Here is a 21,908-nt window from a genome sequence, read left to right on the forward strand (position 1 = left end):
TAATCTACTTTTACACTCAGGCAGTTTTAACAGCACAGAAGATTCAAACTGAAATATTTCATGGGACTCTCAACTACTGGGTAACTATTTTGCTTCCAAGGATTCAACTAAATTCTCAATCGTCCTCCATTCAGATTTATCACTCTAACAGAAAAAAGGAGATACTATGCTTATTAGCGGTCTCCTTTGAAACTGTCTCTTATCAGCAAAGAGGATTCACAATTGGGATGCATGTAATCATACCACCTTTTTCACATAAAGTATAACTCTTGAAACAGACATACGGCAAATGTCTTGTTTTTATCTCTTGGCATACAAATTACTATCAACTCCCACAAAACCGTTCAAAGACCTGTCATTAAAGTTTAACCACTTCATAAAGGTTTAAATCATAACAGATCTTAAACTCATAAGCCAGATAAATAAAAGAGTGCCACTCCAGAAGTAAATTTTCATGCCCCGTCCCAAATGATGACAAAAATTACTTTTAAAAGGGGGGGGGGGTTCTTAAAGGGGCATATTTGCATAATACAGGGAATAAATCCTAAATTCTCTCACATGGATTTTACATGTAAACATTTTCTTTGTCAGTAGAATGCCTACATTTTCAGTAATCACTTCTTAATGAATAGTTAAAAAACAAAACAAACAACAACAAAAATACTGAAATCAACTCCTCCTCAGTACTAGGACAGATTCAAAATTCTTTCTTGAAGTGTCTGGGATGGTCTGTATTCAGTGTTGGGTCTGAATTCTAACTCTAACGTTTACTAGTTTTGCGGTCTCAGGCAAGTGAGTTAGCCTCTGTGAGTCTTATTTGTAAAAAGAAGATACTAATGTCTACCACACTGGGTTGTTGTCAAGATTAAATGAACTCCAGGAATAAATATCTAGCACAATCCAGGCACTTTTATTATCTCTCTTCAGGTGGATTAGGAAGACCTCTTTCTGGGGTGAAAATACAAGTGAGGCCCCTCAATCTCTAAAACGGAATGCCAGCTTGGCCATCTGATAACCTTGTCTCTAAAGCAACTGAATGGTAAATTAGGACTGCATCCTTTCATTGCCTCATCTGAGAGACAACAAAGATGTAGAAATATGCTGAGAAAATAAAGTCCATTATACAAATACAATTGACCTAAGAGATCCAAAGAATAAAACTGATCCTTTGCCCAGGTTGAAAGGCTGTTAGGAAAGTAATCACGTCCAAATGATTACCTTGCAATACAAAGGGTTTCTTCTCTCTCCCTTTTTAAATGTGATTGAAGTCTCCATTAATATTTTGATCTGAAACTATAATAATTTAAAATTTATACAACTATTCCAGTGAAATAAAAAACTCTGAAAAGTATGTAAAGTCTGAGTTGTTATGGGAACAATGGAGTGGAACACTCTTGCCCTTTTTAATTCCTTTGTCAAATAGAAACAGCTCTGATTCTGAATCACCAGGTCAACCCTCAGCTTCCTATGTTACCAATGTCCTTCTACAGGGTGATTTACACCTCACTAAGGAAGTATGAGAGCTTCAGGGCCAGATTGTTTTTTATTACTTTTTATCTTGAAATAATTCCAAACTTACAGAAATGTTGCAAAAATGGTACTAAGGGTTTCCATTTATCCTAAATCTAGATGTACCAATTATTAACATTTTTTCTCTCTCTGCATATTTTTTCCTGAACCATTTGAAAATAAGCTGCAGACATGATGCCCCCTCACCATTAAATATTTAAGTGTGTATTTCCTAACAAGGACATTTTCTTATATAACCATAGTACAATTATCAAGGTCAGAAAATTAACATTGATACAATACTATTATCTAATTTATAGACTTGATTCTAGCTGGGATGCAATTTTGAAATATATATTACTAGCCTTTTATTTTTGCGTAATCTTTGATCAAGGAATCATAATCGGGGTCAGCAAACTATAGCTGTTTTAAAAAAGTTTTATTGGAAAACAGCCACACTCATTTGTTTAAGTATTGTCTCTGTCCGCTTTAGAGTTAAAACAGCGGAGTTGAGTAGTTGCAACAGTTACTATCTGGCCCACAAAGCCTAGAATATTTCCTATCTGGCCCTTTATAGAAAAAGTGTGCCAAACCATGACTTAAATGTGCATGAATATATATACACTGCCATTATAGATTTCTCTACAACATCAAAAAATTGGAAAAAGTCTAAATGTTTATCAATAAAGGATTGGTTAAATAAATTATGGTACCCAGTGGAATATCATGCAGATATAAAAACAATAATACATGTATATGGAGATGAAAATATGCCCTCAGTATATTGCTAAGTTGGAAAAAAAAGTAGGTTATAAAATACACAATCTCATTTTATTCTTATTTAAAGAACCATACCTAAGAGCGGGACAGGAATAAAGACAGATGTAGAGAATGGACCTGAGGACACAGGGACGGGAGGCAGGGAGGGGAAGCTGGGACGACGTCAGGGAGTAGCACTGACACATACACACTACCAAACGTAAAATAGCTCGTGGGAAGCAGCCGCATAGCACAGGGAGATCAGCTCAGTGCTTTATGACTACCTAGAGGGGTGGGATAAGGAGGGTGGGAGGGAGGCGCAAGAGGGAGGGGATATGGGGATATATGTATACATATAGCTGATTCACTTTGTTAGCAGAAACTAACACAACATTGTAAAGCAATTATACTCTAAAAAAGACGTTAAAAAAAAAAAAAAAAGAGAACCATAAACATACCTCATGAATAGTGTGTGTATACTTGTATTTATAAAGTTCTTCTAAAAAGTTATTAGTGGTTTCTCTGGATAGTAGGATTATGGCTGACTTTTGCAGCTTTCTTTATAGCCTTCTGAATTTATTTTTAATATGGGCAATTAAAGAAAGCTCATACCAATTTCCAAACATATATCACTTTTATCTTATAGAAATTACTGATTTTACTGTTAAAATATGCAAGTATCCTCCAATTTCACAAATGAATGTATCACCACAAAAACTAAAACTCTGCTTCATGATAGCTACTTCCTTATGCTCAATGGTTTCTTACTTAGACTTCTGACAACATTCTCAGTGTTGATCAATTTATGAAAGATAACTCACACATCATTTAGAAAACAAGCTGTCTGTCTATACTCTAAGATAATCACTTGATAACCTTTAAAGAAATATAATTTTTGACCCAGAAGTAGTCTTTTTTTACAGTGATTAATAAAAACATTATCTCTTCCAGTATAGAGCATACTATTTATATATAAACAGCTTTCAAATATAACCACATATTTGCCTAGTACAATCCAGTATCAATGTAATCAACATGCTTACAAATGGGAAACGGAGCTGTCCCTAAACCGACTTTAAATGCTATTCATGGTCAATATTTACGTGGAGAAATACACAACACCTTATGGAAATACTCATTTAATAGGGCACATGTATTAAGCGTTGTTGTTGCTGCCCTTTCCAGTTGGCTGTTTGAAGATGATAACACAAATTTCAACCTGCTTTTACTTTTGGCCTATGCATCTTAAAGTACCTTCAATAAGTAAATGATAAACTTCACATTTATAGTAAAATGCAAAAATGAGTGCTACTACTTCCTATATGTTCTAATATTCTATTATTACAGACATCTAGACTTTTTTTACTGTGCTATGACATTAACACTCTTTATTCCTAAGAAGTTCTTACTTGTCTTAAACCTTCCTGAAATTTAAGTTTGTCAATGCTTTACCCTCAGCTGAGATGGCCAACAGCTAGTTGATCTCTATCCTTCTTATAATAGCCTTTAATAAACTTGCTGAGGTTCTTAAAAGTCACCATTTGAAACTCTTGTCTTAAAACAACACTATCCTTTGAGGAAGCTATTTCCTTGTCCTCCTCCCCTTGTTATAGGAAGGACTTAAAAGGGAGAGGGGGATTTATAAGGATATACAAAATATCAGATAGCACTAAAAACAATGGAGCAAAAGAGGCGGCATTTGGGTCAAGTTCAGTAATAAAAGTTACTGTTACAGTTACCATGATACTGGGCAAAGTGTTTAACCATTACTATTATCTCTTTTTTAGAGATTATGAAATAACTTGTTCACGGGCATAGAACTTGAGTGGAAGAGCTGGACCTGAAGCCACCATTCATGGAGACGGTACAGTAATGAAGAATACCGGCTCTGGGTGTGCAGACTGCTTTTACCACCTGCTTAGCTGGATGATCTGGGTAGGTTACTTTCTCTCTGTGTCTCAGTTTCCTCATACATAAAATGGAGATGATAATAGTGCCTATTCTCATGGAGTTGTTGTAAGAATTAAATGGTTAATGCGTATGTCTTAAAATCCTGAGAGGCACAGAGAAATCACTCACATCTTGTTATTGCTCCTAAATATCACTGGACTGAACGCACATGGGCAAGGAATTGTATACACTGCAGGATCTCTGACAAAACCTCTCTAACACTTTTCTAAATTGTTTATTTCCTAGTTCTGTATCCTGCATCTGAGTGTATGACTCAGAAAATGAGCTATTTGGCTAAATGGATTTCTACGGTAAGGTGCTACTGTGCCTTGAATAGGAATGTTTTAGTTCATGACAAAGTATGAACTTAGTGAATCAGTTTTACTTGGATTGCAGTGAACTGGAGGGTTCTAAGAAACAGAATGTTTAAGTTTTATTAAAACCAACGTTTAAGTTTCATTAATATTATTTCCTTAACTTGTTCTCAAAAGCTCTTTCAAAAAAATATTTAGATTCTTATTATTCTTTTGTGAAACCATTCTGCTTCTCTTTATCCTACTTGAAAAAAGAAATCTAAAAACAGAGCATATACCCCAAATAAAGTTTTCAACTTACCAGATACTAAAACTTTCATCAACAGCACTGAAAATATTAAAAACAAACAAACGAAAATGAATAATCAAAGCAGCACATAAAAAAAAAAAATCCATCTCTGGACTGACTTTTGACCATCACTGTACCTCAACTTCAACACATCCAGAATGAGATCTCCTTCCTCTTCTTCCTTCTCCCTCCTCATTGCTCTCGTCTTTCTGGCTTCCTCTCTCCTTCTCCAAAACCCCCTCCATTTCCAGTGGTATCCAAGCCACAATGATTCTATTTTCCATTTTCACCACCATTCTGTTTCAGACCTTCATTACCCTTCACCTCTTCTATTTCAAGTCTTCCCCTTGTCAAATCATCCTTGACTTTACCCATTTGCTGCCAGATTTAGTAAACATCTTACTACCTAATATATGCCAGATACTGTACTAGACATTTTAATATACAGAGTCTCATTTATCCCTTACACAACCATGTGAAGCACTATCATTCCCATTTTATAGAGGAATAAAATACTTGTGGATGAGATAGGTTTGGGGACTGTCAATAAATGAAATATCCTTCTGTCAATAAGTGAAATAGCTAAGACTCAAAGTGAGAGCCAAGTCTGCCTAAAGCAAGATTGTGATGAGATCACTTTCATTTTAAAAGCCTCCATAACTGCTAACTGTCTGGGAGTAACAGCCAAACTTCTTAGGCCGGTATTTAAAGCACTTCTTTAATTGGATAACATGGTCCAATCCTTTTACTCTTGTTTTGCATGATCTTCCTGCATTACCATATTCTTCAGCCAACCTGGATGACTCAATGTATCCTAAACATACTCAAACATTCATACTCTTTATTTGTGTTTACCCCATGTTTTCCACCTTGAAATGCCCTCCTTACTACCATTTTAAAATCCTATATATACTGTGAGGCTTGGCTCAAATGTCACCTCAAAATATTCTTTCCTGGTTTTTCCAAAAGAATGCTATCTCCCCTTCAACAGAACCTCATAGTACTTTATTATGAAACTCTCTTAGAGCATTCATATGCTATAGTAATATTGATGCTCATCATACTGTTCTTATTTCCTCCTCCTTGAAGGAAGGGACCACATTCTCATTGCCTTGCACCTCATACTCAGTTTCTTCTTTCTCATACCCAGTGCCTTACACTGACTTGATTTGGAGACACTTCTATATTTTAACCTAAGTTTCTACTCTTTTCACAGAATTTCACAATCATATTAAACACACTTAGAAAATATGAGACAGAAAACGGCATCCCTCATTTCTAACCAAGATGAACTTTAAGAGTGGAAATGCTGAATAGGATTTACTACGAAAGCTCAAAGGCATTTAGTTTATTTAAGAAGCCAAATTATAGAACATTACATATGGTTAAAATTTCTTTGGTCCCTACTGTATTCGCAAATATTATCAAATGGAACTAAACCAGAGTTTTCATAAAAACTGACATTTTCAAAAAAGCTTTATTTGCTTTAATCTTTCTCTTCCTTTTGACAAGATTAAGACTGTAAATGGCAAATGGTTAAATAGGAGCACCAAATAATACTATCTGCAAGGCATCTGGCCTTAAACAAACACACCAAAATGCCAACTCTGAAGCATCTAGCCTAATGTATTTATAAATTTGTCTGTCTCTGATGTTCTTACTTGAAACCACAGTTCTTTAGGGAGTTCTTTGAGACTCTTTGTATGTACACTCAATAATTCATGGACAAATATCATTCAGCAAGAACTTCTAAAACTCTCCAAAACTAAAAGGGAAGTAAGGCAAGTAAAATTTTAGATCCCACAGTCATTTTATTTAGGCTATGCTGAACTACACGCATTGGGTAAGAAGTTCTTCTGATATTTTAAATAATGCCATTATACCATTATGTACCGTATTTGTAAACTCCTCACTCTAAAAACCAGGCTTTTTATACAGAAGGAATATTGAGCAGTAAATCTAATTTTGTGGACCTCCTCAACCTAAACATTTTTATTTGCTTAAACCATACATCAGAGATAGCTTTGAAGGAAGAAAAGAGACAGAAATGTAACTATGTCATGCTGAAAGTTTGGAAGAAAAAAGGTTAAGGGTAAATGGAGGCTCATAGCTAAACAGACAGCTTCAGTGTTCCCAAAAACATTTATTGAATACCCACTAAATGCCAAGTGCTGAAAGCAAAAACAATCATGGTATCTGCTGTAAAGGAAGATACTGGCAGAGATAACCCCAATCAAATTATCATACAAATATAAATGAAAACTCCCAACTGTGATAAATATTAACAAAGAGTTTCATGCTCATTAGGAAAGGTTTCCCAGAGAAATGATGATTGGTTGGTGAGTCAGTTAGGGACTGATAAGAAGGCAGACACACATAAATATTTGAAACAGAAGGACTTTAAAAGGAGGAAATGGCTACTCAGTGATGGAAGAACTGAGAACCAAACAGGAGACAGTGAAGCAACTCTGTCTCAGATAGTCACTACCACCCTTCAGCTGGAAGGACAGAGGGAAGAAGTAGTGTTAGGTGAGGCCAGGGGCTGGAGCATCAAGCAGAAGCTGGAAGCATGGTGAGCCTGTCCTGTGAGAAGTATGGAGCCATGAAGGCCACTTATCCTCCCCTCCCTCCTCCCAGGACATTCACTGAACAACTGCAACATGCCAGGAATTCTACTAGGTGCAGGACACATAGCATAAATAGAATATAGCATATTTGTGCTCCTGCAAAGTCTATCAGCAAGTACATAGTATGCAGTACTACCAAAGACCTTTTAAGTGCCCTTCTTTTAGCATTTAGCATGTAATTATCATTAGCGCCATGAGATTTATCTTCATAGACCCAGAGACTTAGTTCCTTGCTCCATAAATCTGTTGATCATTCTATTGTTTACTTTGTATATTTATATGCTTCCGTTAATCATTCACCCACCTTTGTCTTTTCAGCTGAAGAACATTAATTTTTTCCCATCCATTTATCTTTATATGGCTATCTCACTTCCATATAAAGTTCAGTTCTTTCTCCCCACCTTATCTAGCAATTATAAATTTCTTGTATTATAGAAACCAGAAATGTACAAATAATTTATTCTCTCTGAGAACTTCATAGTTTTAAAATAAGCATATTCATTTTGTGACACCCACTCTAATGAAAAGTTGTCTTGTTTTGGAGGTACAATGATATATTGTCTATTTCTTTAGGGAGCCTAGATCTCACATATTTTAGGCAGTTTGGAATTCTTTCTTACATATTTGTCCTGAGAGAGCTTTCTCAATTTTGTACCTTTTAACTTGGCACGTTTTATCGACAGAAGTTTAATGACATGTGCAGATCTGAATATTATATTGTATGTTGCTCCCTCTACATCTGTGCTGTCTGATACAGTCACCACTAGCCGCATGTGGCTGAGCACTTGAAGTGTGGCTAGGATGAATTGTGATGTGCTCTAAGTGTAAAATATCCTCCAGGTTTCAAAGACTATAAAAAAAATCTCCTTAATTTTTATGTTGATTACATGTGGAAATGACAATATTTTAGGTGTATGGGTCAAATAAAAGATTACTAAAATTGTTTACTTGTTAATTTCTACTTAAAAAAATATGGCTACAAGAAAACTTAAAATTACCTAAGTGGCATGCATTTTATTTCTATTGGACAGTGCTATTTTAGATCACTTGTGAAAACTGATCAAAGTCCCGGACTCGATCATTCAGGATATCACACCTGGTCATTTTCACCCTGTTTCCCCTACCCTTAATGCAGATCTATCTGTGGTAAAATATCCTCCTAGTAATTAGATGATTTGGGAACCTCTGGTATGGATCTTCATTAAAAGCTTTCTGAAAGCTGAGAATGCATTTACTGTTCCCATTTCTTCTATATGCTTGTATGGCATCTTCATATTAGACAGGAAAGATTTCCCTATACATTGTATTTTCTCCAAAATGACTACTCTCCCTCTACCAAATGTTTCCTGTATTCAGTGGCCCTAACCGCTACTCTGGAAGTAAAGGGAGACTCACTGAACTCTATAAGGCATATTATCAGGCTCAATCTTTGGCAATTAAACATGGCTGATCTTATTATGAAGGCCTTTCCACTCAAATTCCATCTCCCCATAGTTTCAGAGCCTTCCTTGCCTCTGCTCTAAAATGATTCCACTAACACCACTCCCAAATTGTCTCCTAATTATCAGAATACCACACACAGTCTAGTTTTGTTCGAGGTAGTGGGATTTAAGGGAGCAAGTACAGATCCTACGGGCAAAAGACTTTGGGTCTTTGTATACGGTAAAAGTATCAATATTTCATAGACTCTGAAGTATTACATATGTGACATATTTGGTTCACATGTCTCTTTTCCTACACTGACAGTTCTTAGAAAGTAGGCATCATCTCCTCAAATGTCTAAATGTAAGGCTATGTTTAAAAGAAAATGGAAGGGAACCTGATATAAATTACTTATTTCTCAGAATCAGATCCTTTCAGAAAATGAGGTTTTGGGACTTCCCTGGTGGCACAGTGGTTAAGAATCTGCCTGCCAATGCAGGGGACATGGGTTTGAGCTCTGGTCTGGGAAGATCTCACATGCTGTGGAGCAACTGGGCCTGTGCACCACAACTACTGAGTGTGTGTTCTGGAGCCCACGAGCCACAACTACTGAGCCCGCGTGCCACAACTACTGAAGCCCGCACACCTAGAGCCCGTGCTCTGCAACAAAGAGAAGCCACCTCAATGACAAGCCCGTGCACCGCAATGAAGAGTAGCCCCCGCACTCCGCGACTACAGAAAGCCCGCATGCAGCAATGAAGACCCAACGCAGCCAAAAATAAATAAATAAATAAATAAAATTATATATATAAAAAAATGAGGTTTTGATAGGGAAGCAGCAGTACAGAGAAGGAAAAGTACCACTCAAATCAAACAAAAAGATAAAGTCTAGACTCTAGATAATTCTTCTGACTTCATAATTTTGGGTGCAGTAGACCCTATCTAAAGCCCTTCTTATAGCAGTGGCCAATTTCAAGTGGCCAGCTGACACCATATAACCCTCTGAAAGGAAAACATTCATTCTGATTAAGAGCTCCAAATTATTATTTATGGACTCTCCCCAAGTTGTTTGCTGAATGCTTTTCAGGAATTTATTACTTCTTATTTTTCAGACAGATCTGAAATATGACATTTCCTAATGTCTTTAACCATAGTTCCCTCTGGTACCTGCATACTGGGCTACATGAAGTGCTTCTACTTCTTTTTACAATGAACACATGACTGTTCCAGGATCTCTCTTTTGTCCACCTAATATATTCAGGGAAGATTCTTTTCTCATTCATCTCCACTTCAAAGGAAGAAATCGATATTCTTCCTTCCTCTTTGACAGTGACATATTTACGCCAATGGACTGACTTAACAAGTTAGATTTTTAGCCTTCTATCTCTAATTAGAGAAGGAAAGACTTGACCCTTACAAAGGACAATTGCTATCAAGTGTCTGAGTGCATAGTGTGGTAGGGTGGAAGGAGAGGGAATAGGGTTAGTATCAAAAAATGTACATTAAAAAGCTTGTTTTTAAAATTAAAACTCTTTTCATAACTCCTTTTATTCAGAATGGAGAACAAGGGAAAGAACTAGACTGAACAGCCGGGTGCCAAAAGGCCCCCAGTGCTTTTTCCTCTACCCCAGAGCTCCCAGATTCAGAGGTTCCACAGCTCATATTCATGGTGCCTTCTTCTCTTCTCTCCAAACGGCCTCAAGAATTCCAGGTTGCACCAAGAATAAAACAATGTTTGAAGACTCCAGTGACAGTGGGGATAAACGATGGAAGAGAAGACATGGATGGCACAGGCAGGATAGTTGAGAGAGAGTAAGAGAAAAGAACATTTACTGATAACCTATTTTATGTCTGGGGCTAAGGGTAAAGCAAGTGGGTGGTCAAAGATGAGGGAACTCCAACTCTGGGAGGGTAAGACTCAGGATCTCTCCCTCTTAAAAACTATGTGTGTCTATGTGACATTTATGAGATCTGTTTGCTTTACCATGCATATAATAATGATTATGTATACTCAATATGTTTAATATATGTCAGATTAATTTTATTGTGAATGTTATTTGATAAGTAGTATAAATTCTAGAGTTATACAGTTGTTTTCATAGTTTCCTACTGAAATATCATGGCCTGAAACTTTTTTAAAATCTGAAAACTCCTTGAATTTTCTTCCCTAGTGAAAGGGAAGCAAATTATCATCGCCACACCTGCATAATGCAACAGACTGAAATAAATCATAAAGTGCCTTGTCTCTTTTGGTGTAGGTAAACATTTTTAGTATTGGCTCTCTCATCTCTTGCAAGATGATCTTATAATTTTTGTTTAAGCCTAATTTCTAATTTATTTGCTATCAAATCTTATGGGATTCTCAGGAGGAATCTTCCTTATTTATTATTTTTAAGGAACAAACACTACCACAAAGTACCTCATTTACCCTATGAGCTCTTTCATTGTGCAAATGAGCTAATAAGCAGGGCACTGACCTAAGTGTCTGATTTTGATCCAAACTTTCCTCAGATATCTAATAAATAGGAAGTAGGTTCTATGCAGGGTATTTATTAAATTCTTCTTTTCAACTATTTCCTGATATCCCAATTCAAGAAAAATTCCATTAAAAATAAAAAGTCATCAAATGAATTTGAATTTTTCTTGTGGCAAGACTGTGGACCGGCCTCCTAAAAGGCATTAGTAACTCTTTTTCCCTTGCCTTCTACCTCTACTAAGGCTGAAAAACTAAAATGATTCCCCATACTTCCTTACCGCTGGGGGAGGCCACATGATTTAGTTCTAGCCAATGAGATATAAGTGGAACTTCTAGGAAAGCATTTTAGAAAACCAAAACCTGGCTGACATGTCTCTTCGGCATGCCTTACGCCTCACCCTTTTTCTTGAAAGATGGATACCTAGGGGTGCATTAGCCATCTTGCAACCATGGAGACAAAAACCCTGTGCTATGGATGATGGAGGAGAAAGCCAATAAGAGCCATGCTCCTTGATTACAATATTGCTGAGCTGCCATACTAACCCAGGGCTTATCACACAAGACAGATAATTCCTTTTCTTGCTTAAGCCACTATTCATTAGATTTTGCTAGGACTCGCAGCTATTGCATTACAAGTGTTCCATCTCCACACCTGCCCAACCCATCTCCACCACCCCCCCATATTTGTGCAAATACTACAAATTTAAAACTTTCCATCTATTATTGATCTTCCCTAATTTAACAGCATAAGGTACATTATGCTTTAAAAAATGTCTGAAAAACTCAAAGGCATATTTAAAATATGTAATTAATTTTTCTTTCATTCTGCATATTCATTGAAACTGGTGGCTAACTTCACTTAATAAATTTCAAAATTAAAAAAACTGATTTAAACCTGAATTATTTATTTATACAAAGATAGCTTCTAAACTCAAATACTTTTTAGCATACTTTTTTTTTAATGATGTACTTTTTTGCTAGCCAAATTTACAATGTATCTCAAATTATCAAATCCTATTCTGTAATGCTTTAGGTAATCTTGAGAAACACTCTAATTCTCCTCCCTAGAGTTATTAAATTCAGACATATGTAATTTAGTGCCTGGAGACACTTCAGTGCTGCTGACATTTTTGACACCAGATGTAATTAGTAACCTAGAATTCCTTCTCCAAAACTACCTATGACATATGCTAAGATCTAAAATTATGACTCAAGATTAAAGTCTTACTAACCTTTGCTACAAAATATTAAAGCTGTCTAATCTCATATTTTTGCAAGTATAATAAAGGAAACTGAAAATGCCAATTGCAATGGCAAGTTATGACCATTTCATACCTAGACAAAACAATACTGCTTTTTCATGTATTTATTATTTCAGAACAAATTATAAAGCTGGTTATTTTCTCTGAGGAGTTGCTTCAAACTGCTTGAGATGTAACTTAAAGGTGGCATGAACAACCATGAGAGAAAGGGGAGATTTTCCTAAAAAAAAACTATTTTGACCCTGTCATTCCCATGCCCCAAATCCTATTCTCCCAACTGCTTTCATACATTCAAACTCTGGAGGTCAGCCCATCTTCCCTTTCCAGCTTTACCTCTCCCTACTTTCTCATACTCATTAAAATTTCTCTATTTATTCCAAAAGAATTTCACACTGCTCAATTTTTTATATAAGAATGTTCACAATTATTACATGGAGAAATTGGAAACAATTTAAAAGTCAAAGAGGCATCCAAAAAAATACCACATAACCATTAAAAGTCATAATTTTTGACAGCATGGCAATATGCTTATGTATCTATTTAAGAGAATTTTAACTTTTTAAAAATGCTATGAAGAATAACAGACTATCCCAGAAATACCAAAAAGCACATTACTACTACTATAAAACAGCTAGGTAGTACAGTTCAAAAGTACCTATTCACCAGTATAATGAAGACATAATAGAGAGAGAGTTTTCCTAAATATTGGCTACAAATAATAACCATAGGATTTGCTATACTGCCACCAAGAGTTAAATGTGATAGAAACAGCTAAACATCTAACTTACTAAATACAGCTTTAAAGAACACAACTATAATTTATTCCTGCAAAAAACTACTGATGTGCTAAATAGATCTTACCTTAAAACAGACTAAAAGCAACTCTGGAGAGGTCTAGGGGTTCCAAAAGCACTCTTGGAATTTTATTATTACCAAACCCTAAGATGGTGTGAAAAAAACTCGAACGAACTTTTTGGCCAGCCCAATATTTCAGTATATGCTTAGTAAATTAAATAAATTTTCTTTACAAAAAAAAGCTGAGGATCCCTTTAGCACACTGATTTTTTTTTCTTCCCTATTTCAGCCATAAAATTCTGGGATTCTACTTTCATTGTGAAACTTCATGGGCTTAATAAAGAAATTCTGTAGACAACATCTTGATAAATGCTCTAAAATCTTTAATAGACAACTAGATTTATGCAAATTCCAAGAAGCATAACATAACTGCTATTAAAACTGCTATGCAGAATATTCAGAAAACACCAACTCAACTTTGGTTGAGTTGTTTGGTTGTTGGTTATTAGCTCAACAAATCAGCTAATAACTAGTGACAATTTTTACTCATTTAGGAATCCAAAGAACCCAAACAAGTCCAATTAAAACACGTTGAGAGGGCATTTCCTGGTGGTGCAGTGGTTAAGAATCCGCCTGCCAGCACAGGGGGCATGGGTTCAAGCCCTGGTCTGGGAAGATCCCACATGCAGTGGAGCAACTAAGCCTGTGGGCTACAACTACTGAGCCTGCGCTCTAGAGCCCATGCGCCTAGAACCCATGTTCCACAACAAGAGAAGCCACCGCAATGAGAAGCCCGTGGCGCAGCAATGAAGAGTAGCCCCCGCTCGCTGCAACTAGAGAAAAGCCTGCATGCAGCAGCGAAGACCCAACACAGCCAAAAATAAATAAATAAAATTAAAAAAAAATGTTGAGAGTAAAGCACTGTTTTTGTGTATTTTTAACTATAGCACTTAAACTATTTTAAAAGCCTTTATATTTTTTTCAAAGTCTTGCAATTTAGGTGACAGTTTCTTTTGAGAGAGATCAAAAAAAAACTGGAACTCTAAGTCCTTCACACACCAAAAGTATGTGCCAAATCCATTCTCTTCTTTCCATTTCCTTGGCTACCACCTAGTTAAAGTAGCCAACACCTCCCCCTAAATACCTCCTAACTGATCTGATCTCTCAGGTTTACCCCATCCTCCTATAATCCTTTCTCTCTACAGGCAGACGATTATCAAACCTCTCCCCTATGACAGCACCACAAAAACAGGGTCTCTTGTCTTGAACTGTTTCCCCAGCATCTAACACAGTGCCTGGTACAAAGTAAGTGCTCATGAAATATCTGATGAATGAATGAATGCTCTGAATTTACATGCTTTCTAAGGTGTTCAGAATCATTTCCTTCTGATTCCACAACTATGAAACAACTTTAAAGTTATAAAGGGAAAATTAGTTAGACAAGGTTTCTTATGCAAGCAATTAATACTATAGTTTTACATGATTCATTTTATTATGGATATATTGCAACAAGACAAATAAGAGCTATTCTTAATTATTTGCATATGACCAAAAATAACTCTAGGATACAGAAATATTAATAAAACAACACTTATAGAATATAAACTTTATACAGATGTAAAGCTATGCAAATCTATTTTACCGTCTTAATAGAACTCCTTTGTTTTTCTTCCCAAACGCCACTGCTCAGCTCAAGTGTGCAATGAATATTTGCCTCTCTGTCATAGGATCCAAAAATAAGTAACCTGCAATATAAAATAAAACAAGGGGACTATTATACCAATTACATGTATTAAACTTTTTCTTTCTGATCATTATACTAAAAAGTAATAAAGTACTCTGTTAACAGAGGAAAAAATTTAATTAAACACTCTGTATACCCTCTACTGGAAAAGTAAAGCTAAAAATTAGGTGAAATTCTAGGACAAGTTGTTATTCAGCAGCTAAATCAAAGAAATAGAAAGTAGTATCTATTCATGAGGTAAACAAATTGACCAGATATCTATACACAGTAGCAAAAGCTACAGATTTTCAAATCAGCTATAGATTTGAATTTTAAAAATAAGTTGCAGAGTGATACATATATACAGTATGATACCATATCTATAAAAATTAAACATAAAATAGTACAATATAGTTGCTATGAACACACATACATACATGTACATCTCTACCTACTAATGTGACCTTGGGCAAATTATTTAACTTCTCTAAACCCATCTCTTCCTCTGGAAAATTCAGGCCAAAAATACAACTTACCTCTTACAGCTGTTGTGCGAATAAAAGACAATGCATATAAGGCATTTAGCATAGTGTCTAGCAAACAGTCAGTGCTCAGTAAATGTTTATTATTTCTATTATCTTGAAAATAACTGTCAGGGAATAATTGTATCACCTAATTTTACTGTTTAATATTCAGATCTAAAAAGGAAATCTTGGGTCCAATCTTGAGATAACATAAAGCAGTTTTTCTTATTGAAGGAAAAAACTGTTACCCACATGCTCAACTTCTATATTATCTATCTTCTAAGCCAGAATGTAAGTCTGCCAATGTTTTTTAGGAGTAAGTTTGAGACTATCTTTAGCATTAATCAACATTTTGACTGCTACTCTATTACTTTATCTCTACACGAAGATTATAGGGATAGGAGTGAGATAATGAAAGAAAAGTGGATAAAAGACCTTAGAGTAATAAGAGAAAATTGTGTCCTAAGGTTGGAGAACTCAAGCAAATCATGTCCATACTTCACAAACTGGCTTCATAACCTGAAAAGTCAGAATAAACTCATGGCAAAAAAAGTTCATAAATTTAAATAATTTTTAATCTGAAAGGCAATTTAAACTTACTGCTCAACAATTTACTGCCAAGAGCATTAAGAAGATTCATAATTATAAAACACTAAGTTTAGGAAAATGAGAATTTTCATTCATCAAAGCTCTGCTGCCACCATGTGTCCAAAAGAGCAAACTACCTGAAGGCCTTTACGGTCATGCAGAGAAGGCTATGCACCAGCTAGTACTCTCAAATTCTCAACAGATATTACAGGATTCAGGAATAAGAAAGCATAATGCTTGGAATCTCCCCCTGAAATCATAAGTCATTCTATATTTTTCATAACACCTTTTTTTACATTTTAAAAACGTACAACAAAAATTAACTCAAAATAAGTCACAGACCTAAATGTCTAATAAGAAAACATAAAAGCAAATCTTTGTGACCTTGGATTAGGCAATGATTTAAGATAGGACACCAAAAGCACAAGTAACAAAAGAAAAAACAGGTGAATGGGACTTCACTGAAATTAAAATTTTTGTGCTTCAAAGGATACCACCAAGTAAGCAAAAAGACAATCCACAGAACGGGAGAAAATATGTGCAAATCATGTATCTCGTAAGGACCTAGTATAACCTAATTTAAAAATGGACAAAGAAAATGAATAGACATTTCTCCAGAGAAGATATGCAAAAAGCCAATAAGCACATGAAAATATGCTCAACACCATTAGCTATCAGGAAATGCAAATCAAAACCACAATGAGATACTACTTCATACCCACTAGATGGCTAATTAAAAAACAGACAATAACAAGTATGGGTGAGGATGTGGAGAACCTAGAATCCTCACACATTGCTGGAGGGGTTGTAAAATGATGCAGCCACTTTGAAAAATATTTTGGCAGTTCCATAAAAAGTTAACATAGAGTTAACATATGACCTAGAAATTCCACTCCTAGGTAAATAACCAAGAAAAATGAAAGCATACATTCATACAAAACTTGACATGAATGTTCATAACAGCATCATTCATAATAGTCAAAAAGTGAATACAACCCTTATGTCCATCGGCTCATGAATAGGTAAATAAGACGTGGCATATACATACAATGGAATATTATTTCGCAACAAAAGGAAATGAAGTAATGATACCTGCTACAATATGGATGAACCCTGAAAACAAGCTAAGTGAAAAAAGCCAGTCACAAAAGACCACAAACTGTATGAAATGTCTGGAAATGGGCAAATTTATAGAGGCAGAAAGTAGACTATTGATTACTTAAGGGCTGGGGGAGGAGGAGTAGGGGGATTAGGAATTGACTGTTAATGAGTATGGAGTTTCTTTGAGAGGGACAAAAATGTTCTAAAATTAGGTTGTGATGATGGCGGTAGAACTCTTTGAACATACTAAAACACACTGAATCATATACTTTAAACGGATAGATTGTATGGTATGTGAATTATATCTCAATAAAGCTGTTTAAAGAGAAAAAGAATAATGAGCGTTCACTAGGGTTATATCAAAAGTCTCAGAGATTTGTTACAAAAAGATATAATAATAAATGCTTGTTTTATTTTTACTATGAATCAATACACTGCTATAAGATTATGTATTTCAATAAAATATAAAATGGATTTTTATCTGATGTTGACGTTTGATAACAGAAAATATTAAAAGGGTCCCTTAAGATAAATTCCAAATAAAAATCATTTAAAATATTGAAATACCACAAATATTTAACATTTAATAGTTGCCATTCTTAACAATGAAATTTTAAAGTACATAAAACATTAACTGCCCTATCAGATAGCCTTGATCTTTGTTTTGTGACAAATATTCCAGATACAGAAAACTTTCATTTTAAAAGCAACTGATCAACTATTAAAAGTACTTCCAAAAACACTTTTAGGTTGGGTTGTTAGGCTCTATGTTGCTTCAGATGTTTATTTCTTTTCTTAAGGATGAAAATATTTTGTCTGATTACCCTGAATTTAATTTTGCCATTGAAATAGATACTGCTTTTATTAATTCTGATTTTAGATCAACTTCTGATTCTATGTCAGAGCACTCCACAATACTCACTTCTACTCTTTACATTTCTTCTGTTAAAGTAGTTACAAAGATCTGTAGCCAATGGTGAATATTCTGGAAAAACTGAGCAAACATTACTAGTACTCTAGAAAAGCTAACAACACTACACTAAAGCATGTGTCATAAATGCCAATTTAGTAAGGATCTATTTTGCTTAGAAAACTTATTTCTTTTAAAACAGTATTATTTCTTAGGATCTGTATAAAGTATACTATGTGTATAAACTTCTTAATATTTATTTTGTTTGCAAGAATGACCCACCATTAGCAACAGACAGGGAAAAAGAGATACCTGAGACTGACTGCTTAGATTGACTGTTTCTCTCCTACAAGCACCAGATCTGGTTCCCAGGACATAATTCCTATGTTAGCGTTTCCTGAACCTGCTTTTGACTTGCAATCAGTGGATTCCTTCAACTACTAATGATTCTATGTTGATTAAGATTTAATTCTTTTAGAAGAATAATAATAGTATCCCCCATTTTCCTGATTTCTTGACTGATATCTTGACTGATTTGGAAAAACATAATTTTCTAGAGAAATGCCAGAAAGGAGTTTCCACTGTACCACTAGTACCAGCCAACTGGGTGAATTAAGAAGGCATTTGCTTTAGTTTACATAGAACATTTAAAACAAAAGTATCCACTTTCATTGTACATCTACAATTCAGTCTTGAGTTAAACAAAGGTTTACCATTCAAATTATATAATCACCAGAAACAAGTAGCAACAGTCACTGGTTAATACATATTTTGAGTAAAATGAACACTCAACATATATTGAATTAACAAGAAATGAGTACAAATACATTTCTACTATTACTACTTCCTAAGGGAGTAGGAGTCTGTACTGCAAACAAAAAAGGCAAAGAAAATTGCCTTTAGACATCTGTCTCTGGAAAGAGCTATTAGCTCTATAAAAGTTCTTTCCAATTTCAAAATGTTTATTTTTTTTAAAGGCAAAGGTGTACTGAAACCTCATGTTGAGCATAAGCACAAACATCACCTATCAAGAAACAAAGAGAGAGAATTTATATGACTCAAGACCAAACCACTGAGAAAAGGAAAGGAATTCCCTGTGCACCCTTCTATAAGAAAGTCATTTTTATAATCAAAAGTGAAAACCAAAAATCTTTTTTTCTTTTTTTGGATGATTAAACTTAATTTGAAAGGAGAATCTCACACCTGAAGGGAGTCAAATATCAACTAAAGGGTTGTGAAAAGAATCAAACTTGGCTGACCTCCTATATATGCTTACCTCTGGTCTATATTCCTCCCCCTTGGAAATAATCCCCACCCAGGACTTAACTCTCCCTGTCTATGACGAAGACCTCCAAACCTAATCTCCAGTCCCTGTCTTTCTCCTTCTCCATGTCTAAACCGTCAAGTTTGCAGAACACTTCTACAAGGAAATCTAACCATGCCCTACTACTTAAGACATATAAAGTCAAACTCATCTCCCTCTGAAACAAGCACCTCTATTTCCCCCACTAGTCCTGAAAGGGAGAAGCTTTGTCTTGATCTTTATATCTCTAATATTAGAAAATAATCAATACTTGATGACCAACTCAAAGTCAATGAGACCATAATTCTCCTAGACTCAAATCCTTAACATTCCTTTGCCTCTTCCACCTATACCCATCCACATATTCAGTCACTCACTAAACCCTATCCTAGTTATACCAGTTATCCCTTCCTGTTTCTACTAATACACGTCTTTCAAGAACTTACTTCCTCACCTTTAACCTAAATACCTCTTAATTTGTCTCTGGGCCTTCAATTTCTCTTTCTATGCAATCCATATATAAACAGCAATTTCTGAAAACAGTGTATCTTAATATCACCTTCAGACATCTTCAATAAATTCATTAGAAGAACTAATTGACAGTCATGGAATAATGGTGCAAAGAGAGGGAAAATTCAGATAAAACACTATTTTGAATTCTTATTTTTCTGACCACAGTTCATTTTACAGTTCATTTTTGTTGAAAGTATCATATATAAGTATATAGCATGCCAACATTGCACTTAAACATTTTGGAGTTTGGCATTTTAAAACATAGTGTTGGCTTTATGTCATCTGGGTTCATACTTAATGTCTTAAATTCTTTTACAATTCAGACATCAGAAGAATTAAAACAGCTGTTTTACTATATGAAATAGCAGTAGAGGTATACAGGCATACCCTCGTTTTATTGTGCCTTGCTTTGTTGCTCTTTGCTTTACTATAGTTCGTAGATATTGCATTTTTTACAAACTGAGGGTTTGTAACAACCCTGCATCGAGCAAGTCTATCAGCACCATTTTTCCAACAGCATTTGCTCACTTCATGTCTGTGTCACAGTTTGTTAATTCTCGGAGTATTTCAAACTTTTTCATTATTATTATATTTGTTATGGTGATCTATGATCAGTGATCTTTGATGTTACTATTATAATTATTTTGGGGCACCACAAATCATTCCCATGTAAGATGACAAACTCAACTGATTTTTGAAATGACAACAAAGGATTTAGACTATTACATAAACTTAGTTGATAAAGCAGTGGCAGGATTTGAGGGGACTGACTCCAATTTTGAAAAAAGTTCTGCTGTGGGTAAAATGCTATCAAGCAGCACTGCACGTTACAGAGAAATCATCTGTGAAAGGAAAAGTCAATCAATGCAGCAAACTTCTCTGTTGTCTTACTGTAAGAAATTACCACAGCCACCCCAACCTTCAGCAACCACCACCCTGATCAATCGCAGCAGCCATCAACATTGAGGCAAGATTATCCACAAGCAAAAAGATTTTATGACTCGCTGAAGGCTCAGATGATGGTTAGCATTTTTTAGCAATAAAGTAGTTTGCAATTAATGTATGTACAGTTTTTTAGACATAATACTATCACACACTTAATAGACTACAGTATAGTGTAAATATAACTTTTATATGTACTGGGAAACCAAAAAATTCATGTCATTCGCTTTATTGTCATATTCACTTTATTGTGGTGTTCTGGAGCTATGCCTGTACAATTACAAAAGAAACAATACTATTTTCCAACACAGTAATCTTAGGAAAGAGGAGGTGGGGGAAGAATACCTACATAAACCCAGGACAAATGAACTCTAAATTTGGAATCTTCTGAAAAGTCTTCTTCTAGTCAAAAGCAACCTTGACAGACCTTTATGATTATAGATCTATATAGCTTTAAAAACCACTAGGAGTAATATTCAGCAACAGCTCCAAGTAATTCGTTCTGAGTGGAAGTTTTCCCTTACACAAATTTAAATGTCTCATGTTTGAGCTAATTTCCTTTTATCTCTCCTCCATGAAGGAAACAACTTCAGCCTTTATCTTAATGATGCTTCATTACTAATGCACATTTCTACATCCCAAGATCTTCTTGAAAAGGTAATTTTTTAAAAAATATAATGACTTGCCTTCAAATAGGTAAAAAAAATTTCCAAAATTTATATACTTCTAACATAATATGAAAAATTTAAGAACCAAAATTTTCTTCAACAAGTTTTAAAAAAAGGCTATGAAGATAGAATGAGTGAAGGATTTTGAAGTCAAACAAACCTAGATTCAAATTCCAGCTATGGGATCTTGGGCAAGTAACTTATGGATCTCAGTTCTTCATCTATAAAATGGA

General features: G+C 35.1%; 1 protein-coding gene across 1 annotated transcript in view; it reads right to left on the reverse strand.

Moving 5' to 3' along the window:
• PDZD8 (PDZ domain containing 8) overlaps positions 1–21,908 on the reverse strand; it is an 85,863-nt gene that overhangs the window by 18,799 nt on the left and 45,156 nt on the right. The window contains exon 3 of the mRNA XM_068548630.1: positions 15,046–15,148. Coding sequence (XP_068404731.1) covers positions 15,046–15,148 — 103 coding nt within the window. The remainder of the gene's footprint in view (positions 1–15,045; positions 15,149–21,908) is intronic.

The sequence above is a fragment of the Eschrichtius robustus genome, chromosome 7, assembly GCF_028021215.1.
Source record: "Eschrichtius robustus isolate mEscRob2 chromosome 7, mEscRob2.pri, whole genome shotgun sequence".
In the NCBI taxonomy this organism is placed as follows: Eukaryota; Metazoa; Chordata; class Mammalia; order Artiodactyla; family Eschrichtiidae; genus Eschrichtius; species Eschrichtius robustus.